The 26,001-nt window shown below is 46.5% G+C and overlaps 1 protein-coding gene across 1 annotated transcript in view; it reads left to right on the plus strand.

The window, feature by feature from the left end:
* Positions 1 to 26,001, plus strand: part of GRM7 (glutamate metabotropic receptor 7) — a 181,044-nt gene that overhangs the window by 65,135 nt on the left and 89,908 nt on the right. Inside the window, 1 exon segment of the mRNA XM_008501358.2 lies at positions 8,886 to 9,102. Coding sequence (XP_008499580.2) covers positions 8,886 to 9,102 — 217 coding nt within the window.

Genomic DNA, 26,001 nt, shown 5'->3' on the forward strand with positions numbered 1-26,001 from the left:
TGTCTCCATTGGGCTACTTTAAAAATCAATGAGATTTATACTTGCAGATTAAAAAGCTTTTAAAATATGCATAGACAATATAAGGTTCAATTATATGTTTGCGATGAATTGAGCAATGTGTACACATAAATAAAACATAAAAGCTGCTTCGCTGTGTTTATCTTCTGGTTCTGATTTATTTTCAAAATAATTAGAATTCATGAGCCTCTCTTTGGGTGTGGGAGCTCTGAGTGCTGCGAGTGGATGGGAACTTGGATACAGACTGATGTACAGAGTTGTAGAGGCTGGGCTGCATCTCTGGTACCTTATCTGTTATCTGTTATCTTATCTGTTATCTTATCTGTTATCTTATCTGTTATCTTATCTGTTATCTTATCTGTTATCTTATCTGTTATCTTATCTGTTATCTGCAGCATTCCCTCTCCTCCCATGGAGGTGCCATGCCCTGTCTCACCTGCCAGACCTTGGCTCCTGCTGCCTGGGGCTGGGTGAGGTGTCAGCACCTCCAGAACCAGATTGGGTCTTAGCAGAGACCCAGAGCCTGCAGCAGGGACCTCTTTTCAACTTGTCTGTTCTTCCTCTGTCATACATTATCTTTGCAGTTATGTTTTGGAGGCAGTGGGGTGTCACAGGAGGGAGGTGTGACAGACTGTCCCTGGGTGTCAGTTGTAGGGGGTGTCTAAATCACAGCCAGAGGCTGGAAGGAGTGTTGCTGCATAAGCAGCTTTGTTGTACCATATGATTACAAAAACGGGGCCATTAGAAAGGTTATGGGGTCCCTGTGCTCCCATCACCTTCTGTGAGTTCAGCTAAAAATGGGCTTGAAGTATTAGCTCGTAAGAGACAAGATCCTTTGATGCTTTGTTAAGATTTCAAATTACCTGGAGCAGAGTGCCATCTATTATCTTAATGCTGCTCTCAAGCTTTCATTCTATCAGGGCTGGAGTTAAATATGAAGAGCTGGGCATTCTTGCTTTGCCATGGATGGGCAATCACCACTGGTAGTTTAACTGATGTATCCTAGGAGGAATATTCCAGTTAATGTTGTAAAATCAATGAATATGCACTAGGATATATAAATGTGCAGTGCAGGTCATATCTCATCCCCCAGATCTGCAAACCAGGAGAACTTCCTTGCCTGGCTGGTTTATGAGCAAGCCAGCTAAAATTCTTTACAAGTTAAATGTTTCATTTTAAAATAATAAGTGCTGAGGTTTCATAACAGCACATGTTGCTTTGTCTTTATTCTTGATAACCCCTGTGGTGCAGGAGATAAACATTGCTGTTTGCAGATGGGAGCTGGAAAAGGTTCCCTGTAGCTGGATCTGTGCTGTGTCAGCCAGGGAAACACAATTTTTACTTCAATATTATTGTGTCAAGACATAGATAAAACAAGGGAAATGAAAATGTAAGTAATAGAAATAAAAACCTCATTCCTGAGAAGTGATCACTTAAAAGTTGATCTCCATGATCACAGCAATGCAACTTTATGGCCAAAGAGTCGTTTGTACACATGAATCAGGCTGCTGTGTATCTAAAAATCTTCTTCCATTTCAGTGTAAGTTCAAACAAGTGATTTCTGGTCAATTTTGTCAATATTTAATTTTTTTTTTCTCAAGGAGTATTTTGAGACAAAGAGTCCCAAGTAATGACAAGTTACTGGAAAAAAGTAACAATTGAGATGATCGTGGTTGGTCTGGCAAACACAAGTCCTACCTGCAGACAGAAAGAACCTGGTTTTTGTGGGGTTGCAGGTGGGCTGTAACACCAGAGCTAAGAACATGATGGCTTTGGAGACCCAGAGGAACACACGTTTCTGACTGCTAAAGGAGTCTTTGATATGTATGAAGCTTTTGTGTGCAGGCCACAGCACAGACTGAGATTTTTATTTAGGTAATTCTCTGAAGGACACGGAGTGAAAGAACAGCTGAATTCCACTCGGGCCTCCCCTGTTTCTGGAACAATGTGCAATATTGACAGAGGTGTTGGAATCCTGGGCTGCTTTCCTCAAAGGGCTTCTATTTTTGTCGTGGCAGTACAGTGGGAACTGTGCTTGCTGGCACAGCTTGGTCCAGAGGTTTGAATGAATTATTTTTAAGTACCAGAAATGTTTTGAATTGGTTCATAAACCCTGCTCAAAGGAGCTTGATTACAAAGAACGCTCTTTGCCCATGGCAAAGGTTATTATACTGTTCTGCAAAAAAAAAAGAAAAGGTACTTATTGGTGCTCTGAGTCTCAAAACATTCAGCTAAGTAGGTTAGGTCTGACTTGCTGCTCCTTGCCTTTGTTTGCTTCTCCATCCCCAGCAGGTCTCTGGGCAGCTCTCTGGTGGCTCCATGTGTCACCCAAAGGTAACAGAGGTGGCCTTGCCATGGGCACTAAAAGCTGGAGTTTCAAGCCATGCCTCATGCTGCTCACCACTCTTGTTCCTCCTCCTGCTGGGGAAGAGATAAGCATCTCAGAGAGGACTTTTCCTTCTCTAGGTCCTTGGTTTGAGTTCTCTTGTGGCACAGCAGAGGGGCTGGGACTCTCTTGCTGGCCAGGTGGGAGCAGGTTACATCCTGGAGACACAGGGAATGGGGGAACATGGCTTGGAGATAAAGGCAGTGCCATGGAATAGAGGCTTTTAAAACTTCATTTGTGCCCATGCAGGAGGAGCAGGGAGGCTGCAGCTTCATTATAAATTGGCTCAGCACAGGAATTTGTAGCTCTTAGTCCCATGGAGCAGTGAGACCCAGGTGTCTGCATCCTGTGCCCGAGCATCCCAGTGCCCAGGTTAGACTCATGGAAGTCCAAATGGACAATGGTCATTGATCCAAGGTTCTTTTAGCCTTTCAAAGCTAAGAGGCCACTCCTGTTTTGCAGCTATAAAAGCCCAAGCTGTGCTATAAGCTCAGTGTTGTCACCAGCAGACCTAGTTCTAGGCATGGGTCACCAAGATGAAATATAGAGATGTCTCATTTCACTGTGTCTTTATACTATGTTTTCTTCCTGCTTTCTGTGCAAGTTGATAAATTGCTCCCATGAGCTGTGTGGACAGTACTAATTGCTGTAATTATTGTCCCCTTAATTGCTACAATTATTTTTTCTTCTCTAATTCATACAAATACTTTCTTATTCTGGTAAAGGAAGCAGGAGAGACCTTGTAAATATGGAAAACACTCCCAGCTTGCCAGCATTATGCAGGATGTCTTTCCACTCGAGTGCTATGAAGTTATGGTAGGGAAGAAAGTTGATTTATGTGTCTGGAAAGGGGCTCTTTAATATGCTCTCTCCAGGTCTGAAAAAAATTTAACCCCCCCACCCCATAACATTCAATTAGAAGGCCAGCTATCTGGGAGAACCAAAGCAGCAGTGGAAGTGTTTGTTTCAGTAAGGGATTGCATCCATTTTAATACTGGTAATCAAGGAGTTGTGAATTTTAGAAGGTCTTTGTTAAGCAGAAGCATTGCCTGCTGCAGTCCCTGGCTCTGTGCTCTGGGACCCCAGTGCAGTGGTGCAGCCCCTCTGTTACTGCACCCCTCAGTTACAGTCAGGGCTGTGATGGGGCTGCCCTTCCTCTTCATTCCAGTCTCATCTTTAGTCATTATCTCTTGGAGCTGCAGCCTCTGCTGCTCACAAGACAGTTCAGTGAAATGGAATTACAGACAACTTCTCCCTCTAGTTCCCCACGTTTTCGTTGGCCATTACCCTTCCTGACAGTGCTGTATTCTCCTCTCACTCTGGAATTCTTTGCTGCTGAGGGGTCTGCACAGCACTGACCCCATCCAGTTTTTCATTGATGATTTGCCAAGAACTCCTACAGCTCTCCATCCGTATGGAATCAGTATGGAATTCACAGGAATGCTTGGGAGCTCTGGCACAGGGGCTCAGCTGCAGGTGGGGACCACTTTGAAAATGACTCTGTTAAAATTCCTTGGAAAGTGGGATTTACTCCATTGTCATGTTAGTGGTCCCTGTGGTCTCCAGGGTGAGGTTCAGGGAAAAGCCTTTCAGTATCAGCTGGAATCACGGGATGAGCAGTGTCAGGTGGAGCTCACACAGCACCAGGAGGTTTGGTGGGAAGGGACAATGTGGCAACAGTCCTGTACATGAGCCATAGATTGGGTTCATTTCTTAGTGATTCATTTCTTGCTCTTGAAGATATTTCTGTTTTATTAAATACACTTCTCCTCCGGGCTCAGCCACTCATTTGTATTTGATGTTGTTTCTATTTGTATCTCTGTACCTTATGAAATATCTCTCTAATTCCCTTGGAGGTGACCGTGTTCCTCTCTAATACATCATTAGGAATTCACTCTGTGCTAACAGCAGAGAGGGGGAGATGGGAGCAAACAGGACCTGGACTGAACACTGGCAGCTTTAGCAGTTGGTGAGCAGAGTGAGAGAGATGGAGGGGAACTGGAAAGAGATGGATGGGTTTGAAATGTTTGTTAAGCAAATGCCCCTCTGTGGCTGTGCTGCTGCTCACTGCAGAATTAGCAACAGGTCTGCTGTGTGCAAACACCTTACAGGCCACAGCAGAGATGTACAGAAATACAGTTTCTTGCTCTTAAAATTGATTTACGTGTGAATGGTTTTTTCTTAATTTTGTTGCTTTGTCTTCTTATTGTCAGCATTTGGTTCCTGAGTGTGTGTGTATATATATATATATATATATAAACCCCCAAACCAAACGAACTTTAAATGCTCTACTTCTGAAATTTCATCATAAAACATAATAAGGAGGGATTATCAAAGCACTTTAGAAGGATTTGCTCTCATCATTACCCACTGTTGGGAATATTATTCCCCAGTCTCTTAAGAGCCGTTGAGCAAGAATTGCTGTAATATTTGTTTTTGAATGCACCTTTCAGGACAGAAATAGGGCACATGCTGCTAGATTGACACCTCCAGAAAATCTCCCCAAAGCTGGGGGTTTAGCAGTGTTTTATTTTCATCAGGGCTGGGGAGGAGGAGCAGAAGAGGCAGGGATGGAACCCCTGGGAGCTGGAACCCCTGTGGGTGTCTGGGTGCAGAGCAGGGACCTGAGGCCACTGCACCAGCCCAGAGCTGTCAGCTCCTGAGAACTGGAGGGAAGGAGAATTCCCCCTCCAGCCAAGTGGAAAGCAGCAGGAAGAGTCATTCTTTTTATCTTTGCAAGCTCTGAGTCATAATCTGATCACGTTTTGTGTCCCAGGTAACATTTTCTTCCTGTTCAGAGCAAAGTGTTGAAAAGGAAAGGAGCGTAGAGGAGTTCTGCCCAGAGAAAACAGCTGGTTAGGAACTTCAAATCATTTTAATTCCAGGCAATGAAAAGAATTAAATGCAGTTCTCAGGATGCTGGAGCTGTTTGTTGTACAATTTGAGATGTAAATGGTGAAGAAAGGGCAGTGGTACCAGCTGATGGTTAAATCCTGACATGATAAATTTCTACATGAATAAAATCCAAGACCTGAAGAGAGTTGAGGTTGTTAGTTATCCATCAGCTCACACCAAAGAGTTTTGCAGCCAAGTGAAAAGTCTTCAGGCACCTTATTTTTTGTGAAGTGAAGTTATTGGCAGGGTTTTAAAACTTGTGTCGACCGATGCTGAGCTGCCAGACACCAGGAGTTCAGAGGCTTTATCAAAATAGGGCACTTTTTTTTTTTTTTTTTCTTTTTTTCCAGGCAATCGTATCAATAAAACTTAATAGGAAGTTGAAAGTAAAAATGCAGCAAACTGTGAACTTAATATTACCCTGGTGGGAGCTCATTAATATCTCAACAGGTATGTTCATCCATTATCTTAATTGCTCATGGACCTTTGGGAAATTGCCTTTTCTGAGGTTTTCTGACTACTGTCACTTGGCGAGTTGGGTTCAGGGGCACCATTTTATTAATCTTTTAATAAGTTACCGAGGAGCTGCAGCCCCATTCAATGACATATGAAGCAGCATAGTGGCAATAATGATTTGTATGGTTCTCCTAATTTACGAGGTGCTTGGCAGTGCAGTGGGTGTGCAGGCAGAGCCAGGCAGGGGTGCTGGGGCTGAGCAGCCAGCCCGGAGCTCCTGGAAGTTATCTCAGCTTCAGGGACATCAGGTTTGTCCCCTGGGGCTCCTGGGGGTCCCCAGCTGGGAAATGTGGCTGTGAGCAAGCAGCTTGCTGCTCTCTGTCTGGCGTGGGGGGAAGGGGCAGGAGCAGGGTAGAGGATGGGAAAGGCTGACAAATCAGTCTGAAATGAAGAACTGGAGCAAGTTTGGGTTACATCTGGTTTTCAGACAGGTGTTGGAAGACGTTTGGTGTTGTAAAGAGTGACTTAGGAGCCCCTCAGGGAGAGGTGTCAGTCCTGGCTGCCTTCTCTGCTGTGGCTTTTGGTGCAGCTGCTCCAGCCCTGCTCCTCCAGCAAGCCAAGCAAGTCTGCTCCAGAGGGAGCTTTTCATTAGCAGAAGAAAATGAAACAAATGAAGAATAATGTCCAATCTTAAGAATAAATTAACATTAATTAATCACTGACTAATGTAACGCTCCCAGCATTAATCACTCACTCATCCTGCAATCAGACATCAGCCAGGCCAGGACAGGTTGAAGTCCCAGGTGGGATGTTTGCCATGGTCCTGGAAGCACAGAGAGGACCTTCAGGACAGGTTCCTGCCACCCCAGAGTCCTTCCCATGGCTCCAGCCTGGGCCAGACTTGGACCTTCTTTTATTTAGCATTAAAACCCCATGCCCTGGCTATCTCAGTATCTAGCTCTGTGTCAGGGTTGTGTCCCTGGTGCTTGGCTGATCCCTAACAGGTAAAGAGCACCCATAAAGTCAGCCTGAGGAGCTGTTCCACTGAATAGAACACCCCAGGAAGAGATGAGAGGAGCTGATAAGCATCTGAGCAAGCCCTGTTAACAGCTTTGTACAAATGATTAGAGAGCACTCCTAAACCATCACCCATCCCTTATTACAGCAGCAATTACGGGCACAGACAAATGAAGAATTTCAATTATTTTTGTTGGCCAGGGTGCCTGGCATTTTCTGTGCAACCACAGTGCTTGGTGTTAGGGGGAAGCCATCCCTAAGGTAGATTAAAAATAAGGAGTGCTGATAAGTTGGCATAATTGATCCATTTGTCCTTGAGAGTGGTCCCTGAGCTTTGCTGCCCCCCAGGCAAAGTACTGAGCCATTAAATCATGTACTGGTGCTCAGCACCATGCTGTGTCCTCCCCACCAGCCTCAATTTTAACTGTTTTTAATTTTCTGTGACTGGAGCACTGGAAGGTCTTGTGGCAACGTGCTGTCCAGAGCCCACAGATCTAAAATAAACCTGGCAAGGCTGTGTAGACGGCTGCTGCCTTGCATTAAGAACCTAAAGCATCCCAGCTTTCAGCCTGATTAGCCATCTCCCTGCTTGCCAAGCCAGCAGACCTGCAGAGGACTGAGATGATGCATGCCAAGGAAAGACCATGCCAAGTGATGGGCCTTTCAGTTCTCCAACATCCACAGTGACAGCCCGAGCACCCTCTGAAGGGTTCATTCAGGTTTAATAATTCAGAGCAAGTCAGAGCTGGGGCCCAGACTCCAGCTCCCCCTGCAAGGGACCTGTTGGTTATGGCTGGTTGTAAATTGATAGATTGTACCTTGACAGCAATGAGCCTCAGCAAGTGTTGGGTATTTAATCATTATGGATGGCTTGGATAAATTCACTTCTCTGCTGAGTCTTCAGCAGCAATTCTGCTTTGCTGATCTCCTTTCAGCCAGGGGTAAATGCAGGGTGTGTGTCCTGGGGAGGTGCTGCTCCTGACCTCTGGGGCAACTGAAGGCATCCAGCCCTGGGCAGGATAGAGCCCAGGGAAATAGAGTGTTTGCTCTTCTGAGAAGGCAAGAGAGCTAATAAATACTTGTAGGAACATTGCACTGAGACAGAATATGAGAATGCAAGAGCTGCTTGTATTGAGGTGTGAAACGCTGACCTGTCTGCAGGCTGCAAGTCCCAAATCATTATACATGAGCATGTTTGTGTACATTGCAAATCGTCCTCTTCCTTCCTTGGCATCTCAAGTGAGAAATATGGCAGGTGCCTTAATTTAAGGAGCAGTCCTAGACTGTTACTCAAACAATTGCATAATGTGTTTGGGGATTAAGGTGCTGTCAGCTTGAGAAGTGCTTAGGGACCTCTGTGATCAAGGAGAAAAGAGCCCTGAGCAGTATTTTGGTCTCTCTGATATAAGAAGTGTTGGTCAGGCTCCTTCACACTGCTGGGAGAAGGAAAAGTCCGAGCTGGGTTGTCATGGGCAGGTAGAGGTTTAGGGCAGAGCTGATTCAGGAGCAAGTTGTCTTTGTGGGACAGAGATGTCCCTGCTCAGCAGCCCTCACAACTGCTCTTCATCAGCCACAACCAAAAATAAACTTCATTAAAAAAAAACCAACCAACAAACAAACAAAAAAACCAACAAAAAAAAACACAAAACAAAACAAAACACCAAAACCACCAAAACCTTAACTCCCAGTTTAGTGCTTAAGCACTTCTTCATCCTCCAGAAACTGATGGAGGGTCCTGCCAGCAGTGCCAGGTATAGAGTTCAACTTGGCTGCTTGGTACTTAGAAAACCACAGCACCATTAAATGGGACATAGTGAAGGAAATGGTTTGTGTGTTGTACTTGGTTAAGGCTTCCTGAAAAGAAGAAATCATGAATGTGCAGGTATACAATTGATTTCAATTGATTAATGACTTTTTTTTTGGTGGGGGGTGTCAGTCAATGAGTTTTGTTCTTTGACTTTTCTGTGGTAAAGGAATGTGGTGGAGAACTGGAGATGGATGCACTGAAGACAAGCTGAGGCTCAGCTGAAGCTGACTGCTTTGGCTCACTGCTGCAAGAAGTGCAATGAGTGTATGAATATGTATATTTATCAGAAATTATTTTTTTCTACAGATCCCACAAATCAGTTATGCCTCAACTGCACCAGAGTTGAGCGATGACAGGCGCTATGATTTCTTCTCACGGGTGGTTCCTCCAGATTCCTTCCAAGCACAAGCAATGGTGGACATTGTGAAAGCTTTGGGATGGAATTATGTGTCCACTGTGGCATCTGAAGGGAATTATGGAGAAAAAGGAGTCGAGTCCTTCATGCAAATTTCCAGAGAGGCAGGTAGGCAACACCCGTCCTCCCTCCAGCAAACGCTGTAGCAGTGATGAATGTTGTTTTGTACCAAATGTTATATTCTTTTTCTAGAATATATATTTGATTCTAAAGATGCTCCAGTTCTTTGCAGTGCCTCTGTGATGGCTCCTAGATCCTCTCTTTCCTCAGTTGCTTACGGAGTTTCAGGGAGTTTGAAACCTGAGTGGTTTTCAGTAATTTCTGTCAAAAATAGAAAACCTCGAGTCTTATCGAGCTCCTGCTACTCCACTGGACAGCACTGTGTTGTGTTGACATGGGCAGGAGACAGATTTTAAACTGCTGAGCTTTTATCTCTCCACAGCTAGACACTCTGTGAAGGCTGCTCCTTGCTGGACATTGACTCGTGTCACGCTGCTGCTGTTCACCTTTCAGATTGCTGTCTGACTTGGATTGCTTTCCTTTAGCATTCCCTCTGACCAATTCCCGTCAGAAAATTCATCATCTTTCCCTCAAAGGCTCAGGGATTACTGGCCTGGGAGCTGGGGGCAGCAAACCCAGGGATGGGGTGTGAGGCACATCAGACCTGGGGTCACCCATCGCCTTGTTCTCACTGCTGGTGTCATTTACTGATGTCATTTACTGGTGTCCCAGTAAGGGCAACCTGTGCGGGGTGATGTCCCTGTCAGTGCAAGGTGTTCCAAGAGGACAGGGAGAGGCTGTGTCTCAGGCTGGGTCAGGCTGGTGGTGTCAGGTTGAACTGTGAGAATGTTGTTGACAGAAATCTCTCATTTAAGGGTTTGTTTTCCTGTTCTGGTACAAAACCCAGAGCAGACCTGGCTGAAAGGTGTGGCTGTCCTGGCACTGTGCTCATCCCCTTCTCCTGCCTCCTTACTCTGGAGGGTGAACAGTTCTGAAGTCCCCCAAGGATGCCAGGACATGGGGGGGCTTTAGGTGGCACCCCAAGGAGCAGAGGTGAAGCCCAAGGCAATGCACAGCTCCCAGGCTGACCCCCCCAGGGAGGGAGGGGATGGCTCCCCCCTTCCTCCTGAGCAGCTCCTGAGGGTTCCATCTCCTCTGGTGTCACAGAACAGATTCCACCCCTGATGGTTTTGCAAGGTGGGGGTGGGCTGGGTCCCCAGGAGCCCCCACCCTGGGGATGGAGCTGATGGGTGCTGAGGGAGGGAGGGAGGGAGAGGAGCTCAAAGAGAAGGGCTTGGGAGAGGGGAGTCTGGAATGGTTTCTCTGGGGCGGTATCACAGGAGGTGTATTGCTGTATTTGCATGAATTTGGCTGCTCATTCAAATGCATATTTATGTGGTATTAAAGAAAATGGCTCAGGATTTAATAATGCAGGAAGTGACAAATGCCAGTGTTCATTATAATTTAAAATTGACTTTATTTGCAAAATACCCACTGTTGCAAAATCAGACCAGAAATGTCTTCTCTCTGCCAAGGGCAAACTCTAGCTGGATAATACTGTATTGTTTTATTAGACCTTCTGTGGAACCAAATTAATGATGGGAGATGTTCGTGTAGTCAACACATAACTCAATGTCCTTCATAAAAAACAAAACAAAAAAACAAAGCACAAGACCAGAAGAATATCCTTCAGGGAGACAGAGGTCCCAAGGGGAAGACACTACCAGGGGTGATGCATAAACTTTCTTTCCAACAGGCAGCCTGTTTGGGCTGGAAAGGGGTTTTATTGAGTCCCTGGAGCTCCTCCCACCCTTCCTTTTCCTTTCCCACCCTTTCCTTCCCCTCCCTTCCCTTTCCCCACCCTCTCTTTCCCCATCCTCCCCCCCCCCTCCCTCCCCATCCCATCCATCCCTGCCCTGAAGGGTCTCTCTCAGTCCTGCCTAGGCTGTGCCATGATGTGGCTGCAGGTTCCCAGTTTCCCAGTTTCCAGCTTTGCTGGCTGCTGGGATCTCAGGGCTGGTGTCAACCCCATCCCCCAGCACCCCCACAGCCAGCAGCAGAGCAGCACTGGGAGAGGTGGCAGAGAAGGGGCTGGGAGGGTTCTCCCCCATGGCCTTTAGGACCAGGACCATCTGCCAGGAGCAGGAACAACCCTGGAGCAGAGGAAATCAGTCCCAGTCTGAGACCCATGGGCAATAAACACCCGTGATGAGCTCTCAGGTCATTGCCTCGTCTCTCATCAGCAGGTTATTTTGGCAGAAAAGAAGATTCAGTCTGTAGGTACCAGGCTGTTTATTATCTTTGGCCTTGAATCTGTAGCAGCTAATTATCCTAAATTCCATGTTTAATCTGAACTTGTTTCTGATGCAGCCAAGATCTTAGGAACTGTGAGGATGAGTAGAAAGTGCTATGCTTGCTTAGTTTTCAAACATGCTTTAGTATATAAAGACTTTGCTTGATCCTTTGAGTTAATAACTCTTCACAAAGTGACTTTTATTGTGAGCACTTCAAGTGAGTTTGAATATGTCATTGTGGCAGGAGATGAAGATTTGAAACATGCTCTGCAGTCTGTGGGATTAATAAATTAGGGGAATGGCCTAATTATGGAAAATCTAAGGGACAATTTCAGTTTATTAATGAAACGACTGAATACTTGAATTTCAAAGATTAATTCATCTTTGATTTTTTTTTTAAAGATTAATCTGTACCAGAAGGTTAATTGCTATCTGTAAGAAATATATATATTGAAGTTGTTAGCAAAGGACCACTTGAGTGCCTCCTAACAGATCCATGAAGGATCTGGTGTGCTTTTATTCATCATCTCTCCACAAAGGGCCCATTTTCACAGATGGGTGCTCTGCCTGCTGGGGACTTTGGTGTTCTCCATGGGCAGGGGAGGGAAGGGGACACTCAGCTCCTCAGACCCCAACATCAGATGCCTTTCCCTCTTCCCTCTGCTCTTCCACAGCTCCCTGCTCCAGCTCCCTCCCACAAAGGAGTTTTCCAGCTGAGGAGGCTGACTCTGAGCACAAGCAGCTTGTTTGCACAAACCAGAGCTGTTGGGTGGTGCAGAGCAGCACGTCAGAGGATCTTACTCTGCAGGATTAGTTTAGGTGATGGGGTTCTCAACCTTTTGGAAGGACTGGAGAAGAAAAACTCTGGAAATGCCTGTTGTCTTTCTCTGTGCACTAAAGATGGGAGGGGGGAGGAGGAATAAAAAGGGCTTCAATCTCTTGTGCCAGTGTGCTGGTCTGGTTCTGGACACTGCAGTTTCCTCTGTAGACTTCCAGTCGTGTTGGCATGTTTGTTAAGAGGCTGTCAACACCCTGACAGAACAAAAAAGCCAAATAAACTTTAATCCACTTCAGCACAGGCATCACAAGGCTTGCGACAGCCTCTTTATCTTCTTTTCTCCTTTCTTTTGCTGAAGACTTTTTCTGAGACATTCATTTGTGTAAGTCTTCTGCCTCAGTGCTCCCGGGGTGCTGTGCAGCCATCTGCTCCGTGATGCTGAGAACATCTGTCTGCAGCTGGGCCAGCCAGGGGCCAGACCAGTCCTTGGCAGGGCAGCCAGGGGACCCCTGAAACTCCAAACCCTTCTTTACCTTTACCAGTTTTCTTTCCCAGCAGTGATACTGAGCAGTGCTTCTTTTCTATCCCCCCATTTAAACTTGAATTTCCTTTTAATCTTGTTTTTCCCAGCTTTCCATTTGCTCCCACAAAGGGTCTGTGCCCACAGATGATGATGTGAGACACATCCCCCTTCCCTCTGAGAGGTGTCAGCAGCACCCAGATGAGATGAGTCCTTTCCCTGGCATGCTGGAAAACCTCTGCATTAACCACCAGCATCTCCTGCTCCATTGCTTCCTTTACAGACTGGATACATAAAATTAGACACCTCCTACAGCAAATACCTTGTGGTTGGTAGCAAAGGCTCTCTGGAACCTCTGTAGCCACCAAAATGTGCCAGCTTTTCCATGTTGTTTGTTTTCTACCTGGTCCTAATAAGATCTAGGTCTTCTGATGGGGATTTTTGGTGATCATCTCCTGATACTTTCTGTGAATCCCTCCACGTGGTGTGTGACAATTTGCTGCTCTGATTCAGTTCTGATCAGCTCTGGAAGCTGACACTGGTGAAAGGCAGGAGCTGCTGTCTCATCCCCCAGTGATTCACACAGCCCTTCTGGAGGCTCCTGGAGGTCTGCTCAGTGCCTGCTCTGAGCCTGAATCTGCAGTTTTGTAACAGAACTTGATTTTTATGCTGTCTGCTGGGAATTGCATTAGCACAAATTAGTGCAGGAGAAGATGAGGGAGTTCAGTCACTGCTAGGAGGGAGCTGTACAACTGTCTGGTTTGGAGAAGGGAGATTGTTCTGTCTCCATAGCTCAAGCAGAGTACTCACTCCTATTGCTGAGTAGAAAAGCCTGATCTTCTTTTGTCTTACAACCAGAATTAATGAAACATCTCTCTTTTTTGCTTTTTCCTTGATCCATTAAAGCCCAACTGAATGGGTTTAAAATGCTCATTACAAGGAGCGGTCGCTTTACAACGTGGTCCAAGGTTAAAAGAAGCCCAGAATGAAGAGGGAAGGTTAAAGCAGCCAGGGATGTCAGGGTGATGCACTGTGGTGGGCAAGGGCTGCATTGGCTGAGTTAATAAATACCAAATGCTTGCCATTAATTAGGGAGGCTTTGCACAACATCCTGGCAAGGGGGGAGATCACCCATCACCCATCATCCAGAATTTATGCCCTCTGATTCCCAAGTGAACCAGTGTGCCTGGAGCACCTGTCCTGGGGACCAGAAATGCTGGGGAAGGTCACAGCCCCCAGTGCCTGTGTGGAGTTTGGGGGTGCAGAGCATGGCTGGAGGCTTGTGGAGCTTTCCCAGTGCTGTACTGGTCCTGCAGCCCCTCCCCTGGGGGGGTTTCTGGGGGTGAGGGACAGCAGGGAGGGATGGAGGTCTGGGGGGATGCTGCTCCCTTGCCTTTGCTGCTGTGAAAGGATGATACTTTCTGATGGGAATGGCCTTTGTTCATTTACTGGCAAACGTGTTCTCAGGATCAAATGTAACAAAAATGAATGTGCAAACCACTAATGAAATCATGTCATTTGTAGCTGAGCACTTCAAGGGGTTTCTCTTTTTCATTGCATTTTTCTCTGATAATCATGCACTGTCCCTTTTGGTGCACAGTGATGTTGTGCTCAATAACTATGTTACCAAAATGATTATTTTCCTTCCTGTGTGTTGTCAGATAACCAATGTTGTGTCAGTTCAGGAAAAAAGTAAAGAAAAACGACTTTCTGAAGTCGTACCAACTTGTGTGCTGCAGCCTGGAGGGTTTAACAGGATTTTCTGTTACTTGTAGCTGCTCCAGTCGGTGATGCCCAGGTGATCACCTCGGGGTGATTTGGGTTGCATTGGGTGTTGGGTATTACACTGCTGATGGGGGAAAAGCAAAAGCAAAGTCCCTGCAGACTCAGACTGTGCCTGTGCATGGTCTGGGCTGCTGTGGCTGTTGGGAATAAAGGTTGAGAAGCATTTAGAGGAATGAAGGGGTGATGTCCTGGAGGTGAGGATTTGCCTCCTGGCTTTCCTGGGATCTCAGGTAAAACTCATTAGGTGCCTGGCTTAGGTGCTGAGCATTGCTCTGGGCACCTGTGGGTACTTGGAGGTTATCAGAGCACTGTGAGCACAGTCTCCATCTCTCTAGCAGGGCTTTTCCCTGCCTGGGACAGAGGAGATGTCCCAGATTTCTTGGCTCTGCTAAGTAAGAGTGATGGTCCCAGAGCTGCCCTTTTGACCAGCTCTCCTGGTTGGCTGCACAGGGAGTGTAGGCACCAAGCATAAACCTCTCATTCAAGAATTTGAATCAACCAAAAATAATAAACCCAGTGCTTGATGGGCATGTGCTAGATGTATTTTCATAGTTTTGTCATCGTGTGAGGATATGTACCTGGTCTGGGCTGGCAGGGCTCTTACTGAGGCAGGTTGTGGGGCTGCAGCATCCCCAGCCCCTCTGCTCCAGGAGCCATGTCATGCTGGGATCAAGCTAGCAGGGGGCTGAGAATCCCTCCTTCTCCAGCAGACTGAAAAAAAATCAACAAAACAGAGATTGGGGAGAGAAGGAAGGAGGTAAAGATATGACAGTGTCATTACCTTTGTGTCTGCTCCTCTGAAATCTGAGGGCAGCTGCGGCCTGGTGTGCGCAGGGACTTGCACCCCATCCCCTGGAGAGATCTCCCATGGTTGGTGTCTTGGCACTTACCTGTCTGCCTGCTTGTGGCAGTGATTGAAGGTTTTGAGCTTGCATTTCAAGGAGAGAATAAAATTGCAGAGGACAGTTCTGGTACCTAAACCAATACCTGCCAGCATCCTTTGAAAGTGTTACCCCAGTTTCACAAACCATGGCTCTGGTGGGCATGGGGAATGCACTGGGGGGGCAGCTGGAAACGAGTGACTGGGGAAGAGTCCTTGTTAATTCAAAGCAGAGAAAGCTGGGGCTGAAGCTTTGTTTTGACCAGTGAGGCTGCACAGCCCTGGGGACACCCTGGCCTTTTGCAGTGCTCAAGGCCCATGGTGCAGAAGGGAGAAGCTGGTGTGATGCAGATTCAGTAAGTTATTCATCCCAATCCAGGCTTTTTCCATTTGTTCTTTGGAGGGTTTTCTGCATCTGAAGTGTGATACATTCCTCAGGGTAAAGACAGCAGAGTAGAGCTGGAGAAGCAAGAGCATTCTAATGTGTTCTGCATCCATTTTCTGCTGGGGAGAGTTGGAATTTGCTAAAAAATTGTGGTGGAAGGAAAAAAAAGTCTGTTAGTGTGCATTAAAAACAGGAGGAGAAGGTCCTGGTGAAGTGCAGAAGCTGATGCTTTGGAGAGGCGTGGAGGGGAGAAGGGGGAAGGCAGACTTGTCATCGAGAGGGGGCTGGAATCTCACATCTCCAGAAATAAAATTCATGAGTTCAGAAATGGAACTGACTCTGATTGTGGAAACTTCCAATTTGGGGAAGAGAAGAAGGAAATTCTTTCCACTGTGGGGGTTTTTTTGGGTTGTTTTTTTTTCCTGCTGGGGGGGGGTGGGTGAGTATTGTGAAACCTGACTTCCCAGACGATTCCATCTGCTCTCCTCTGCTCCTCCCGGTGCTGTTTTCCTGCCTCCAGCCCCCGCGGGGGAGCAGCGGGGGTTGAGCATCCCGGCTCCGGTTTCGCCTCCGCCCACGGTGCCTATTCCGGTGTGTGGTGTGAAGCCTCTTCTCGGTTTTCCTGAAGGAATTTCATAAAATCCTTCTGCAGAGGAAGCCCCCGATGTAATTTTGCCTTTCCCTGCGGAAAACAGAAATATTGTGGTTACACTGGGATTTTTCCCATGGGATGTGTCTGTTCTGCAAAGTTGGATGAATTTGTTGGAACCTCGCTTGGGACCAGCTCTAAAAGCATCCCTCCATCTGAAGGGTAATATATAATCAAATGCAGCGAGTTATTCCAGTCTCTGGCACTGAAATCTTCCATCCCAGGAGGAAATACAAAATATTGCCTTCTCTTGTACCTCCCGTACTTCACAGCCCCTTTTCACTTGGTGCTAATGCCAGGAACAGCTTTCAGAGCCATGGGGGAGTAGCAGCACATAAATAATTCTAAAATGCCTCTTACCCTTCCTTACCTTCTTCATTCCTTATCCTGCCTCAGACAACAGAGGATGAAAAACGTCCCCAACCCTTCACACTCTTGGAAGATGACTTTCATGCTCTGCTTGCAGTCCTCAGGGAATGCCAAAAACATTCCCTGGCCTGCCTCCCATCCTCCCTGAGCCTTCTTCATCCCAGCTTCCTAGTGGAGAAAAAAAAAAGATCAATGAGAGGAGAAAGTCACTCTAACCAGATACGTGTACCCGTTTTGCAACATCCCAGCAGGTAGGAAATGATGATCAATGGTGTTTATCCTCTTTTCTTACACATTCTGAGGAAAGTTATTTATCAAGGCTGTGCTGGAAATACCCAGCCCATCCAGGCTGGTGGATTCAACAGGATATGTGAGCTGGAAATCTGAACTGCAATATGGCATTTTCAGTGGTGTGCTCATACAGCCAGGCTGGGGGGGAGATAAATATACAGAGTTTATAGCCCAGGCTGCTCAGGTTCCCTTCCCTTTGGTGTTTCAACATTGGTATGTTTTAAATCTGGAAGGAATCAGGAGACCATCTCTCTTGCTCTTCCAAGAGACATCACAGGCATTATTTCAACGTCTTACCAATGGTCATTATTTAAACAAAATCCTGCTGCTGAAAATCTCCCTTTCCAGGCTGGTGCCCTGGCCAGTCCTGTGTCAGGACACGTGGAACCCCATGGGCCAGCACCAAATCACCCTGTGCAAACCAGGGTGATTCCACCACTCACATCATGTGTGGCCTGTTGATGAGAAAAAGATGGTAAAAAAAAGCAAATTATTCAGGTATTCTATAATCAGGAGAAGACTTAACGTGCATTTCATTGTTCAAGCATAGAGGTGGAACAGATTTAAACTTTGTATAACAGAAATGCAACTCAAGCATGTAGAAGGGTTGGACCTGATGATCCTAAAGTTCTTTTCCATCCTAACCTGTTCTGCCATCCTGTGTTCACCTGGAACGTGAACTGGGTGCTGTGCTGGCACTGGGTGCTGCAGTGGGTTCTGCCTGCTCAGGATGAGTGGCAGCACCTCACCCCAGTGTGACAGAGAGCCACTGCCCAGAGCTGGCTGGAAAATGAGATGTTCTGCTGAAGCTTAGCCCCAGCTTGTCTTTGATGCTTTGGCTTCAATTCCTTGGCTGCATTTTGTTTCTCCCCTTAATTTCACTAATCCTGATGTCTGATCTTTAACTAAGCCTTGGTTTATCTTGATTCTGTATTTTTTTTCTTTTCCAGCCTGATATTTTATTTCCTTGAATCACTTTGTTCTTTTCCTTTGCCTGTATCCCCTGTGCTGTCCTTTGGTCCCCACGCTGGTTCTGTTTGTTCAGGAGCTCCCCAGGACTGGCAGCCAGGCTGGGGAAGGCACTGAGCATCATTTCTCATGCCTTGGCTTCCCCAGGATGAAGTTCCACACTGAGCTGGGCTGATCAGAGATTTCTAGGGGCTGTGTTCTCAGGTTAAGTTTGACACCATCAAGTGGGTAAGCTGACTGTGAGCTTGCAGTTCAGTAAACCCAAATATAGCAGCTTTTCTGCTTATAAAATGAGAGACTTTACTTCAATGATCGTGTTATGAGAAGAGTGCAGGGTGCAGATGTGAAGCAGCAGGAAGCTTTTTTTTTTGACAGCTTTTCATTGATTTTCATTGCTCTTTATATATGTCTTTTAAAGCCAATTTTATATTCCTGCAGAAGAAAGTCTAGACAGATTGTCTAAAAACTTTTATTGGCTAATTAAGGTTATAGTGCTGGTATATCACTGCTGGGTAATGTGGACTCAGGTTAGGAAAGGGCCTTCATCTTTGCAGAGTGTGCCTTTTCTTTTGCCAAGCCTTCTTTTGCTGCTCCTTGGGAGGCCTTGTTTCATATCTGGCTGTTCCAATGTCAGCAGATGCCACGTGCAGGTTTGCACTCAGACATGGGGACTGATAAAAAGGAACCCGAGTGTCTTGGGGTTTTTTTTATCCCCAAGGTACTGAGCATTTGTGCTTTCCCTGCAGACTGCTTGGCAGGGCAGTTGCTCAGTGCCTGCAGAAATCAACCCAGCCTAAAACACCCCAGGGTTCCTGGGAGCTGGGAGAGTGACAGCCCTGAGGATCCAGCCCTGAGGATCCATCCCTGAGGATCCATCCCTGAGGATCCAGCCCTGGTACCATCAGGCACCAACTTGCTGCCCTGGCTTAGCAAAATCCCCAGAGTAATGCTGTTTGCCTTGCTGCAAACTCAGCTCAGCTCTGACTCCTCTGGTTTGGAGCTTGGGATGAGGCAAGTTTTCTTTGGACATCTGAGTATCAAAGCTGTTCCTTATTTCTGTCAGCTCCAATGGAGGGATGAGGACAGTCTCCTGTTAACCCCTGGTCAGGATGGGTCTGGGCTTGGGTTTTCCCAGGTTGTAGTTTTTCCCTCTTGGCAACTCCCTAAGCTAGCTCATTTTTTGTGTTCTTCCTTCTTGGGACAGCACAGAATATTCACTACAGCCAGGAATCCAATGGCTGTAATCCAGTAATTTTATTTATTAACATCAGGAGGGAAGGCAGAGCAGCAGCATCACACCACTGCAGCCAAAGTCTCTCATACCCAAGCTGTTCCTTGAAATAAACATCTTTTGGAAAAGCTCTGCAGCTCCCAGACAGTATCACACCTCTCCAGGTTCTTCACACTCAGCTGCCCTGTAATGCCACTGCTCTGGGAGATGCACTAAAAAAGCAATTAGCACTTTCCAGTGCTTTGCAAAATTTTATTAGTGTTCTCGCTCTGGAGGTGGCGAATGAGGATGTTCCACTGAAGGTTCCTCTGATGCACTTTTTTCCCCTCAGTTTTTTTTCCAAGAACAAACACCAGAGCTGGAATTACAGGGCAGTCAGCCCAGCAAGTTACAGTGCTCCTTCTGGAGCCCTCCAGAACCCACTAAAGGCACCACCACCTCCTGCTCAAGCCTCACTCTGTCCTTTCTCTGCTTCTCTCTTCCCCTGGAACTTCCACGTCCAGGAAAATAATTCGTTTGACTTATACATTTGACTTGAACAAATACATCTTCCAGGCCACCTTGGCCCTTTTCTCAGATTGCACTTGGAAATGGAAATGAAATTTTTGGTGTTCTAGGCTTTAAAAACCAAACAAGTGAGCAAAAAACCAGGGGCTTGTAGGGGGAGGGAGCAGGGAGCTGCTGCAGCCTGGGACTGTGCTCAGCCCCCCTGGTACAGCTCCTGCCCTTGCTGTTTGGTTTGCCTGAGAAGTTCAGTCACCTCCCTGCCATGAAAATGAAACACGTTCTTGTTATCCTTTTCCTGTTTGTTTTGGTGTTTGGGGTTTTTTTTCTTTTTCATTTTCAAATTCAAGCAAGTTTCAAAGCAAAACCTGTGCAGTTCTGTCAGCTTCAGGAAGCCTTTCACAAAGCAGAATGCTATTGATTGAGCTCTAATGACATCTTTTGCTTAAAGAAGAGCCAAGAATCATAAACATTAAAGATAGGAAAGATCAGGAAAGATGTAATTTGGATGTCATTAGTACTTAAGCTGCTTTTCTCTTCAGTGCATGAATGTACACAGGTGTATTAGCAGCTGCCTTTGAATACAGGATTTTTCCTGCCACATCTTATAACAGAAATGGTTGGAAATGTCTAGAATTGAAAGCTTCTTGGTTGAGTCCTTTGCTCAGCTAAGCAGTTGTGTCATGAATTGATCTCCCCCCAAGGGGAGCATCTCCACCTCTTCCTCTTTTTTTTTTAAGCAGGCAATCTCTATAAATAATGTTGCTTGTGATGGCAAATCTGTGTAAGGAAATCTTTCCCTGGCTGAGGTCGTGATCCTGCAGCTGGAGGGCTGAGTCCTGGGCTGTCACCTGCCTGGTGCTCACCAACCCAGCCAGGGGTGGGGGTGCTGCCTGGCTGTAAATCACTGCTCTCGGTTTCTGCTGCTCCAATGGTCAGGGACTGGCTTAAAGCTCTTGGCCATGGCCCTCTGAGTCTCTTTAAGGGATTTTTCTCCCATTTAGCTTTCAGTTTTAAGTAGAAGGCATGCAATTATGTAGATTTAAAGCTTCCCTTCCTCTCTGCTGCAGAAGTAAAGATGTCTTCTGGAATTAATTACGTTCTCCTGTGCTTCCAGAGCATCTCTTCCAGTGTTAGGTATGGCTTGGGGTCCCTGCAGGAGACCCCTAAAGGTGCTTGTAGGATGGGAGAGGACAGCTGTGATTTACCCGTGATGCATTATCTTGTCTGTAAAGTGAGTGGGGTGAAATTGCTGGAAAAAGGAAAAAAAAAAATCAGACTTTTGCCCTAGTTGTGTTTGTTACTGACACACAGGTGGTTACTGATTTCTTTTTCAAGGTTAACAGGTTCACTGTGTACAGAATTTCATTGTGTGTGGAATTACAGGCAAAAGCATCAGAGAATTAATCTAGCAAGGGTCTGGTTGACAGCTCCAAATATGCAAATGAAATCATGTAAAGGAAACCAAAGATTTAGAGACAGGACCAGAAAAGTGCAAAATCTGAAGTATTCCAAGGCAAAGTATATGCCAGTGACATGACCAGACCAAGATTTGCATCAGTGTGGCTAGGAGCCATGCTTGGAACAGCCTGGGAGAAGATTCTCTGAGTCTGCCTAAGGGAGAAAACTTAATTCCCCTCCCGAATTCTGCTTTTCATGGGCCAGTGGATGGACCTGGGGAAATGGTTTTAGAGCAGGGCCCAGCACTGTCATTACATCAATATGACTTACTGCAAAGTGTTGGACACTGTGGCTGGAAACAGAAAGGTTGCCAGGCTAAATTAATTAGAGGAACAACATGAAGAATAATTGGCAGTAAGTGCTCCTAGATGTGGTCACTGGCTTTCTAGCACGTAAGGAGGTCTGCAGTTGTCAAAGCGTATATCACACTTGAGAGAAACATCTTTTGGCTCTGTGAACAACCTTTGAACTCTATGAAAGATAGCTTTATGAATAAAGGATACTGTGGGTCTTTAAAGGAATATATTTCTATTTGCAAATTGCAGCAGCTGACACCAAGTCAATACAGGTAATCTGTTCTGCTGTCCCTAGGATTAACTGGGAACAGAAAAGTACCTTGCACATCTCTTAAAAACGTGTAAGTTTTTAATCTGTCTGTTCCTCTGAGAGGCAAAGTGATTGGATTGTGTCATTTAACATCTTCTGTGGAAGGAAGGAGGAGCTGTGGTGCTGCCCAGCTACACCTGCAGCCCCAGCACCTCCAGGAAGGTACCAAATGGGAGAGCAGACTGCAGGGTTCTGCTGGCTGCCTTGTGCAGTACAAACCATCCCTGCTGCAGGAATCCAGGGGCTCCCCGAGCTGCTGCAGCCCCTGGCTTTGTGCATGCCATTGAAGGGAAGGAAAATTCAAATATCTTGTTACCCTGTTTGGTGGGGTTGGGGGTATTGGGTTAGGGGTGTTTCTTCTGCAGCAGTGCCAGAGCATCACAAACAGGCATTTGCTGCTCTGTGGTTTTCTCTGTCTTCTTCTTCCTGCTGGAGCTGCAACCTGCAGCACAGTCACTCATCTCTCATCACCTGCACTGGGGATGTTTGCAGTGAGCACAGCTCAGCCCATGGTGCTGTTGGCTCTTCTTCAACCAGTAGAAACATATATTGCTTAAGCTTAGATGCTGCCTGCCCTTAAGGAAGAGCAGATGCTTCTCAGGACAGATCAGAATAAATAAGGCTGCTGAGATTATGGATAACAGCTTTCAAGGCCTTGTTAGTGACACTCAGGGATAGTAATTTTATTTGCACAGTTGTGAGGAATTATGGCAGACAAAACCCCAACACCCAGGCTCAGATCTCTGTGTTAGAAAGCTCCTACTGTTTCTGATCTAGACTTACCCACGTGAAGGAGAGAGCAGATTCTTCCCTTCAGTCACACACGTGGTTTTTTAATCCTTTCAAGTGTAAGGAGGAAAGATTTAATACCATTTAAGTCACCGTGACTCCTCTTCCCCACTGTTCTAGTCACCAGGGCATCATTTGCAGTGTTTTTCAGTTTGCAATGTCAGACTTGGGGTTTCTTGTCCTGCTGCTCAGCTGCAGCATCACTCAGCTGGGCTCTGGTGGCTGTGGCTTCATCCCCTGCCTGGGCAGTGCTGGGCAGGGACTGCCAGCCCAGGACTAGAGATGGAGAGAAACCAGCCCCAGATTTTCCTCAGCATCTCACCCAGGGCATTTGGCTGGCACAGAATTCCCATAGAGTGATCCCCAATTTTTTATTTCTTTTTTCCTGTGCTGCTGTAGCATGAGCTGCAAAACACCCAACCCAGTTTCTCTTCTGCTTGCTCCAGGGTTGTTCTTTTTGTTTTGGTTTGGGTTTTTTTTTGTTCAGGGCCAAATTCCAGCTCTTGGAGCAGTGTGAGGGATTTCTAATCCTATTATAGTGGAATGGTGAAAGCTCTCTGAGAGCCTTCAAACATCCTGATCAAATGTAAGTGTCTCATTGCTTTGGCAGCTGATGTTTTTCTTGAAAAATTAACTCATGTATATAAATGACAGACTTTCAGAGAGATAAGCCATTTGATTCTGTGAGCTGGCTTTCTGAGCTTCCAACCCCAAATCAAGTGCATTTAAAGGGGAGTTGTTTGGTTGTCACTGCAGACACTCTACATTAGTCATTGCTGTTAACTGGGCTGTTATTATGCTGCTCCCCTTGGCATTGATGCAGCCTTCAATAATTTTTATGTAAGCATTCAAGGCTCCCAGGTCTTCTGGGAAGCTAAAACAAGGGAATACAGTGGCAGCAAAATGGAACTTGGTCAAATGAGGAGATAAATTAGCAGGAGAGGGGACCAGATTCAAATCTGGGATTTGTGGGTTTGTGTCCCCTTTGGTATTTCTCCAAAGCTCCTAGAGGTAGGAACTCCTGTCTTTGTTGTGAAGAGTATCTGTGAAGGAGAATCTCTGAATCCCATCATCCATAAAAATGTTATGGAAGTCAGGGCTGGGAACATCCATGCAAACAGTGGAGCTTCTCTCCTGCCTTCCCTCTTATGGATTGGAGCCCTGTGCTGCAGGATGGGATCAAGCCTGCCTGGGGAGGGAAGGGAAGGGATGGGATAGGATTATTCAGCACCAGACAAACCCTCAGGTTGGTTACAGAGCTGAAACCTCCCCAGGGAAGGGCAGGGGTGTTGACAGAGCACAGCACAGTTAAACTTGGATGTAGAGAGCAGCTTGGTATTGCTGATAAAATCATCAATCTAATTTTTCTAATTTTTTTTCTTATTCTCTATTTGCTGTGACAACATTACTTTCCAGGCTAGTGGTGAGGCTGAGCAAGCTGATTAAGTTGCAAGGGAGAGTTTTAAATGAAAGGATCCATATCTAGCTGCACTCATTATCAGTTCCAAGAAATTAAATCTACCATAAATGATTTACTCTAAAACAGATCAAGGAGGCATTGGAAAGGCAAAAGGCAGAGTGGCAGCAGAGATTGCATCTCAGGGGAAGGAAGCAGCGATCGAAAAGGAGCCAGAGACAGCCCAGAGCTGCTGTAAGGGCTCCAGCTTTGTCCCCAGCAGCTTCTGGCTTTGCAGGGAATGTGCAGTCCCCTGCAGAGGGGTGCTCAGTGTCTGTCCCCAGGCACTGACAGTGCTGTGTCTGTGAGCCCTGGGGTTCCTCACCTGCTTTAGGCTCCCTGGCACTGCTCTGGGGCTGGGGGGGTCACTGCTCCCCTCTGCAGAGTAATCCAGTGATCCTGCACTGCTGGGACCTGCACCAGCCCCTGCCTGCCCAGCAGGGATGTGAGGAGAGGGGGCTGTGCTGCTGGCCCAGGGGATGGTGGGGGGGGGTGGTGGGGTGCTGGTGAGGATGTAACTCTCAGCAAGACAAGAGGGCACAAAGGGTCTCAAGTTGTGCCAGGGGAGGTTTAGGTTGGAGATGAGAAAGAATTTCTTTCTGGAGAGGGTGATCAGGCATTGGAATGGGCTGCCCAGGGAAGTAGTGGATTCTCCGTGTCTGGAGATCTTTCCAAAGAGCCTGGATGTGGCACTGAGTGCCATGGGCTGGGAACTGCAGTGGGAGTGGATCAAGGGTTGGACTTGATGATCTCTGAGGTCCCTTCCAACCCAGCCAATTCTATGATTCTATGATACTATGCTGGTGGGGATGGTGGTGGGGATGGTGTCTGGGAGGGGTGGCCAGGCTGAGCCAGGCAGCCCAGGTAGTTGCAGCTGACTCTGAACCCAGCTGCTCTCCAGCCCTGGTTGTGTCTCCCTGGTGGAAGAAGCAGTGCCCACACGTGCAGACTCCCCTGGCTGGTGCTTGAATCCCTGAATAATGGGTGAAGTAGAAGTGGTGGCTCTGGGGGAGCTCAGGTCGTGGCTCTGCTTCATTGTTTTTGAAGCAATGTGCTGGGTGTTGTTCTGAACATCATCCTGTGTCCAGGCAAACATCCAGCACTGGGGAGAGCTGGAGGCTTCAGGATGCTCCTGGGCAGATCCAGGAGCTTTGGCCAAGTGCTTTGTGGAACATTCTGAGGCTGGTGGAGGTCAAAAGAAGTCAATGAAATTTTTTACCCCTCTGTTTCAGCTTTCCCGAGGGTAACATCAGAGTGATATAATTTTACTTCAGTCTTAGGGTTTCTAAATGTTTTCCATTAATGGCTTTGAGATCACCTTGGAAGAGGCTGCAGTGAAGCAGAAGTGATGTTGGATGGGACTTTTAGACACAAATGGGGTTAAATGTTGCTGGGCTGTGCAAAATGATGGCACTGTGAGATGTGCCCATCCCCACCTTGCCTTGCAGTTCAGGATCTGTCCATATGGCTTCTGAACTGGCATTTTATTTTGAGTTTTAAGTTTGAGTTAGCCCTGATTTGCACATTTTATACAAAGTATATCATTTTTCCTCTAAGTTTGGTTTTCAGGCAAAAATGCTGTGAATGTGGAACTTCATCTTATCTCCATTCATGGTGAAAAAAACTTCAGCTTTGCTCTGGCTGATCTGGAATTTTAAATTAGCCTGAAGGAGAACTCAGGGCAGGGAATTTTTATGCTCTTTAAAGGAAAGAAAAAGTGAGATTTATTCTGAATGCTTTCCATATTCTCAGACCTGTCTGGGTAGGTAAATCTCTGGTACCCTGGTTGCCATGGTGTCTTTGGGTTCTGATCCAGAAGCAGCCAGACTGCTGGGCTGGCTAACACAAGAATTCACTTCATTTAACTTCATTCCACATTTCCAGCTTCTAATTCATCTCCAGGTGGCCAGAGGTTTTCTGTGGTTATTTGGGTTTTTTAATCTCCTTGTTTTGAGCCAAAGCAAAATACAAGAAGATGTTTTCTGGTGCAAGAACTTTCAGGCTCCAGAGTTGGTTTCATTGTGCTCTGGGTTTGTGGAG

This window comes from Calypte anna, chromosome 12, assembly GCF_003957555.1.
Source record: "Calypte anna isolate BGI_N300 chromosome 12, bCalAnn1_v1.p, whole genome shotgun sequence".
In the NCBI taxonomy this organism is placed as follows: Eukaryota; Metazoa; Chordata; class Aves; order Apodiformes; family Trochilidae; genus Calypte; species Calypte anna.